Source organism: Octopus bimaculoides, chromosome 11, assembly GCF_001194135.2.
Source record: "Octopus bimaculoides isolate UCB-OBI-ISO-001 chromosome 11, ASM119413v2, whole genome shotgun sequence".
NCBI lineage: Eukaryota > Metazoa > Mollusca > Cephalopoda > Octopoda > Octopodidae > Octopus > Octopus bimaculoides.
Genome location: NC_068991.1, coordinates 22,077,946 through 22,085,629, shown reverse-complemented (window position 1 = coordinate 22,085,629; position 7,684 = coordinate 22,077,946). Strand labels below are relative to the sequence as shown.

General features: G+C 35.9%; 1 protein-coding gene across 4 annotated transcripts in view; it reads left to right on the top strand.

Annotated features, from left to right (window-relative positions):
* LOC106878537 (ribonuclease Oy) overlaps positions 1-7,684 on the top strand; it is a 56,430-nt gene that overhangs the window by 9,025 nt on the left and 39,721 nt on the right. For all 4 annotated transcript variants that reach the window (XM_052971600.1, XM_052971601.1, XM_052971598.1 and 1 more), the window contains exons 2-4: positions 1,302-1,389; positions 4,202-4,283; positions 6,034-6,089. In XM_052971600.1, coding sequence (XP_052827560.1) covers positions 1,319-1,389; positions 4,202-4,283; positions 6,034-6,089 — 209 coding nt within the window. In that variant the 5' untranslated portion in view covers positions 1,302-1,318. The remainder of the gene's footprint in view (positions 1-1,301; positions 1,390-4,201; positions 4,284-6,033; positions 6,090-7,684) is intronic.

Sequence of the window (7,684 nt, the reverse complement as noted above, 5' to 3'; positions counted from 1 at the left end):
CTGGCATGTGCAACTTGATAACCTCTGCTGATCAGACTCCCAACCCATGCGCTCCCGTCGCGACACTGATTCTGCAAAACTGGGTTGGGTGTGAAAACCACTTTAAAGTATAAATATAGATGTTTTTGAATCAGCAATGTTGTGTTCGGTTAAGTCCAAACTGATTCCTTATGGGGTTTTCCATTTAATCAGGATTCCTTATGAGGTTTTACATTTAATCAGGATATAAAAAAAAAATTGATAAACTGATTCCTTATAGGATTTCCGAATAAAATTGGCTACACCCCATTTTCAACCATAACTTTTACCAGTTTTGATGTATTTTGTTCAAACTTCATGCCAACATTACTTAGGACTCATGGGATTTTTGAATGCTTTAAGTTCTACAATAATGAAAAGAAAACAAAGTCGATGAGTGGAAAAAATCGATAAACCAATTCCTTATGAGATTACCCAATCAAGTTGTCTGCAACTCATTTTCAGCCAAAAGTCTACCAATTTTAACGGATTTTGCCCAAATTTGACATCGATGTTACTTAGCTTGGTTTGAAATAAAGAACTCGATTAGCTTAATAATCCTAACTTAATCCCGGGCAAAGCCGGGCTATACTGCTAATTATTATTATTATTATTATTATTATTAGTATTATTATATGTTTGACTTTTGCTTTGTATTTGTACAAGGTGACTCCAAGTCTCACCCAAAGACCTCAAGAGACATGTTAGAAGTTGAAGTTAGTGTTATGACTAGGGTGTGTATATTTGGTTTTGCACAAAGTATTGTTCTAGAGAATGTTTAAGAAAACATGAAAATTATTAAAAGTTTGTTTTAAAAATTGAGATTATATAGACAGTATTTTACATAGGATATGGACAGTTCCCATAAACACTATTTTTTAATTTTCTATCGTTTTGGGGTTTCCTGGTATCTGAGCTAGGTAGCAATCAGCCCCTTTTTCTATTGTTCCTAGGGCACCTATGACAACAGGTATTGTTTTAGTGTTGAGGCTCCACATTTTGCCAATTTTTATTTCAAGATCTTTATACTTATTATCATTTTTACTTCTAATCTGCATGTTTGTTACAGTCACTTGCCAAGACACACCCAGCGTCCTAGGGCGAGTGAAGGATAAGAGATGTTGCAGTATGACTGAAAGCTTGGGGACAGTGGGTAGTGAAATATCTTTATGTAATACATGAGGTAGCGAAATATCTTCATGTAGTAAAACAGACATTTAAATGGATATTGTTATTATTATTATTATTATTATTATTATTATTATTATTATTATTGTATTTAGTTTCAGTGGCATAAGAGATGTTGAGAATAAAATGTATCCTCGGTATAAGCTTGATTGCAGTAAGTCTTCACTTGTATATCCCAACGATGTAAGTAAAAGATCTACACTATTTATTTTTTCCTTTTTACAAATAACACTGGTCAACAAAATTAAATGTACTATACTGATTATGAATGCAAACCAACTTTCTTAGACTAATTTTTCATGCTGATTTTAAAATTTCACTCCATTTATGTGCAGCACGTATTAGCTTTTCAGTAGATACATGCAAATATTTACATATTTATATATATGAAATCATTAGCATAATAAATAAGGTCATATTATTTTTAGAAAGCAAAGGAGTTTATTGAGTTAAAAATCATCACTATCATTCTACAAAGAGTGAATACACAAAAAATGGTTCAGACAAAACAATGTCAGAAACATTGTAATTTGGATTTCCTGTGGTGTTCCTGATCTGGTGTCCAACAATAGTCAGCCAGCATACTGTCACTTCAGAAGCCTTGGTACCATTTCTCCATAACACTAATGTCCTGGTGAAATCTTTCACCATATTCATCAGACACTGCTCCAAGGTTATCTATGAAGATGGAGAGGGCGCTGCTCACCCAGAGGCCGGGGAGGTTCTAGAAAAGGTGAACCAAAAATTGCTTGCCTTTCCATATCTGGTCAGTTTAGCACGACTGACGGATGTCCACCCTGTGCTCGAAAAACAAAGAGTCTTTTATTTATAAAATCTGGACGGAACTTAAACATTTCATGTTGGAATGTGTGTATTCTGTTGGACAACAAGAGTGATTGTAGGCCTGAAAGACGCACTGCACTTGTTGCTCGCAAGCTGAACTGTTATAACATTGATATAGCTGCACTCTCAGAGATTTGTATAGAAGGTGATGGTCAGCTTGAGGAAGTAGGAGGTGGATACATCTTTTTTTGGAAGGGAAGGCAGAAGGAGGAGTGCAGAGAGGCTAGTGTTGGTTTTGCAGTCCAATCTGATATCCTTAAGAAGTTGGAAGAGCTCCCTGTTCCTATAAATGAATGTATAATGACTCTATGGTTGCACTTGAAAGGTAGGCAGTTTGCTACTCCAATAAGTGCCTATGCACCTACTTTGACTAGCTGTGATGAAGATAAAACAATCTTTTATACCCAGCTGAGAGCCATACTTAGAAAAATCACCAATTCTGATAAAGTCATTCTATTGGAGGATTTTAATACCAGAGTTGGAACAGACTGGCAAACATGGAACTCTCTAGGACATTTTGGAGTAGGGAAAATGAATAGCAATGGTCTCATGCTACTGGAGCTTTGCGAAGAACATGGACTTTACATCACAAGCACTCGTTTTATGCACAAAGGTGATCGCACAACAACGTGGATGCATCCAAGGTCTAAAGTTTTACACTTGCTGGATTATGTCCTATCTGAATCTCAATGTGGCTTCTGATCTGGTAGAGAGACAATGGATATGATTTTCACAGCAAGACATATGCAGGAGAAGTGCTATGAGCAGAATATGGATCTTGTCTAGGTATTCATTGATTTAACAAAGCCCTTTAATATTGTAAATAGGGCCTTTCTATGGAAAATACTTGGCAAACTTGGATGTCCGGGTCACTTTGTATCTATAATTAAATCATTTCATGATGGGATGGAAGCTTGGCTCGTATAATGAATGGGGAGAGCTTGGTCTGCAATGTTTGCAATTGTGTATGCTTGTCAAGGGCAGGGCTCATTAGTCACCAACAGAGCCGAAAATGCAAAATATAAGTTAGTTCTAGAGCGCGCAATGTTCCTGAAGGTCAGCAATGGTCTTCCTCGGTCACGAGTGGACAGCCATCATCATATATGTATGTGTGTATGTATGTATGTGTATATATATATATATGTATGTATATATATGTGTGTGTGTATGTATATATATATATATGTGTTGTGTACGGTCTTCTTGTTTAAATTGGTGAATGCTGCCATAATCCTTGCTTTTAGTTCATCTTTTGTGTTACAAGGAGTTTTGTTGGTCTCTCACTCAACTGCAACCCACACATAATAATCAAGGGGGTTGCAGTCTGGGGAGTTAGGTGGCCAGATGTTAGGAGTGATGTGGTCGCAGAAATTGTCTGACAGCCATGACTGGGTTCTCCTGCTTGTGCGGCATGGTGCAGAGTTCTGTTGCAAGACATGGAGTCTTCCAGCAGTCACCTTCTTCACCCAGGGCAGCACTACCTCCTCCAGGCACTTGTAGGCCTCCATCTGTGTCTGAGTCTGAGGCCGTGTGGGAAGATGAATGGAGGCATAACATCACCATCACCGTCACCATGATGTTGACTGGATGTTTGATTTTTATCAATGTCAGTACATGTCCTCAGATTGACACCCAAACACTCTGAAATGTTTGTATTTGAGCTTCCGGCATGAATACCAAGCAGTATAGCATGTCATTTCCAAATTTCTGGCTGAATGAATTATGTTATGGTGCTCACAGATGGTGTCCAACTGACCCTACTTTACTGTGTAGTTGATAAAATCAAAAACAAACAATTTGCTTGTGTGAAATTAAAAATATAAAATGGTGACAATTTACCCATCACACCCTGTATATATATATATATGTATATATATGTAATGGCCACAGATTACCTACCTCGCCTATGCAAGTATGTAAAAGTATATTTTGTACATTATAGTGAAGGCCTCAAACTTGACAGAGTCGTTGGCAATAATTTAGTACTGAAGGTCAAACTGTTAGAAATGCTATTCAAATATAAATATTGATATCAAATTTTTGTCTCCAAAAATGAAGATGCTAGTTTGATCAGTTATGATCTTATAAACACTCATCTCCTTAATTACTTAGTTTAGTTAATCGTTTTTTTTTTTTTTTTTTTTTCCCACAGATCTGCAAAGGATGATTCTTTTGATTCCTATGTTTTCTCACAACAATGGCTACCAGGTTTTTGTATTCATGCAGCGGAAGAGGTAGGAATGTAAAATCAAACAATTTGAAATTTTTTTTTATATTCATTCAAATAATTATTTTCAATTTCCTTGCTTTTTTATGCTAGAAAGTTTTCAAAATGTCAGAACTGATGTTTTTTGTTTTTTTTTAATTTGAATTTGTGTGTATGCTTGTATTGTTTAACACTTGGTCAGCCCTGCTCTAAGAGACCTATAATTACATGCATTGCAGCTGTTGACTGTCTCATATTTTTCTAAAATATGTCACTCTAAATGTATTTCTTTTCTAAAATGACAGTGTGATTTGAAGGAGATTTGGTTGCTATCTGTTGAAGGTATATAAAGCAGCCACATAGTGTGTATATGTGTTGCCATTTAGTCAGTTTGGTTGTGGCAATGGAATTGAAAATAATTTTCCAAACTAAATTCAATTTTAAAAAAAATTGAATTTCTTAAATCAACTTATTAACTTTAAAAGCCTCAAAAATATCTCTTTTTCTATATGTGTTGAAAACCTTGTGAACTAACAAAGAAACTATTATGAAACAATTAAAAAAAAAAACGTAAAAGGACTAAATCATAACTCTGTTTCTTAAATTTTTCAACACCAATTCACGTTAGACTGCCTCCGGCACTGATATAAGACCTCTCTTTTTAAAGTGTTCACATTTAACCCTGTAATATATATTGTTAATGACTTTTGACACTTCAGATACTATGCTCTTATAGACAGAAAACGAGAAAATTAAATGCTTGGACATGTTCTAGTAGTGTAGGAACAAGAATGGTGGGGGTCACACTCCACTAAATACCAGTGTAAAAGTGATACAAAATGTCCTTTATCCTGTCATACATGCTCATTATGGTGGAAGTACCAAAAGTGTCTTTGCACTCCACCTCCCCAGAAACTGAGAGCCTTTACTATGCTATTGAGAAGATACAAGGACTTTTTACATTTGAACAACATGGTATGCATGTAATTATAATATCTGGTAGTTGTTGCAAAATGATAAACATTTAGTAATAATCTTTTCTACTCTAGGCACAAGCCCCCAAATTTTGGGGGTGGAGGCCAGTCGATTAGATCAACCCTAGTACAAACCTGGTGCTTAATTTATCGACCCCAAAAGGATGAAAGGCAAAGTCGACCTCGGTGGAATTTGAACTCAGAACGTAAAGACAGATGAAATACCACTAAGCATTTTGCCTGGCGTGCTAACGTTTCTACCAGCTTGCTACCTTAGACATTTAGTAATAATGACAACAGGTGTGGCTGTGTGGTAAGAAGCTTGCTTCTCAACCACACGGTTTGGGGTTCAGTGCCACTGCACTACAACGTTATTGGCGACGAGATATTCAAACCCTCAAAGACATAACATGACATATAAAGGGCATATGTGCCAGTGACATGTAAAAAACACAAAGTACACTCTATGGAGTGGTTGGCATTAGGAAGAGTACCCAGCTGTAGAAACCAAGCCAAAATAGACTGGAGCCTGGTGCAGCTCTCCAGCTTACCAGCCCCAGTCAAACTGTCTTACTCGTGCCAATATGGAAAACAGATACTAAATGATGATGATGATTATATGTATGTGTGTGTAAGAAATTTTAATATTTCAAAGGAATATCTCCAACTTCAAAATACTAACAAACCTTAATTTTATTACATAGACTCTTCTTGACATTGACTACTACTAGCCTCCCTCAAATTATTGTGATTATACATGATAAAGTAAATATGACAACTTGAATCTTTTCTTTTAATTTTCAGGGACTAGATTGTAAAATTCCAGACATGGTGAAAAACTGGGTTATCCATGGAATTTGGTAAGAGTCTAGCCTTTTTTATATATGCAGTCAAGCAATTAGGGTGCTTTTTATTATCACTATCATTTTACTTCCATTTTTCTATGTTGTATGTGTCTCATGATATTTCACCATTTGCCATGGTTTTTTGTCACCTGTCACATACAGAAAACCAGCCAACTCTGTTATCATGTATGTCATTATTTTTGGCATGGTTTCCATAGTTGGATACTTCTCTCATCACCAACTTCTTTACACCATAGACTGAATGCATTTTGTCATGTTACTGTCACTGGAAAGTTGTCTTTGACAAGAGTAAAGTGTCCCTGCAATCCTGTGTCGCATCCCTTTGTTATCTCCCTTCATTTATTTTTTAATGCTTTTTTTTTTTTGCAACTGGATGCCCTTCCAAACACAATCCACTGCAACATTTATTCATGTTGAGCTATATAGATTGGTTTCATCTGAACCTGTCAACTCCCTTCCCTGACTGCAAGAGTAGCGTGTATTGTTTCCCTTTATTTTCCATAACAGATTAGCAAATAGATATTAATAAAATAACCACCAGACAGAAATAAGTGCTAGGAGTGTTATGATCAATTAAAATACTTGAGAGTACTGCCCTAGTTTGGTTGCAGTCTGGTAACTGAAACCAGTAAAAGACTATAGAATGCCATTTAATCCCAACTTGCTGAATGTCTGGTACCCCAGTCATATATTCTGCAATGCTCTTCTACCATCTTAACAACTTGTTACCAAGTCCTAAATTTACATGGATAAAACAGACCCCAAACTTAGATGAAATGTCCACAGGGTCTGTTAGATTAACTACCTCCAAGCTTCTGCACAGCTGACTCCTAAATTTCACCCATAGGCAATTGTTCAACCCAGTGCTATAGCAGAAAAAGACTTTCTTAATATGCCAAGCTGTAACATCAAACCCAGAGCCATTTGGTTGTAAAGCAAATTTCCTAACTACACAGTTATGCCTACAGCTATATATACATATATATATCTTTGTACTACAATATATGGATTCATAGAACTACATGACTATCACAGAAAACTCCTCAAAGATGAATCATTGGTGTAACCATAATATTCTGGTGACATGATGAGCTGGCTTTCTTTATCTTCATTTATTTGTGAATATACAATTATACTGTATAATGCATAGCATGCATATTAATGCAGACATGTAAATATGATTTATTATACACTGAAATAATTTTCGCATGAAGAAGGCTGTGAAATGGCCATAATTCTAAGGATGACAAATGGTTAAATAAATGTATTAACCTCTCATATCTTCTGACTTATGGTTTATATATATAACCATTGCTCAGTTCATTTCATCATCTTTTTCGCAGCAACCACAAAAAAGATGTCTTTTCACTACCAACAATTGAGAGCAGTTGCTATATTTCATTTCATAACTGCCATCTCTGAAGAGCACAGGGTTACATAATTGGGTTGTTATCTAATACTCCATTGAATCCCCAGTGTGAAACTGATTGGTAAATCAGCCATAATGGATATATGATACTGTATACTTTAATTCAGTGTGATAATGGTGGCAGCTGATGAAGGAAATGTTCTCTATGTGGCCTGTGTGT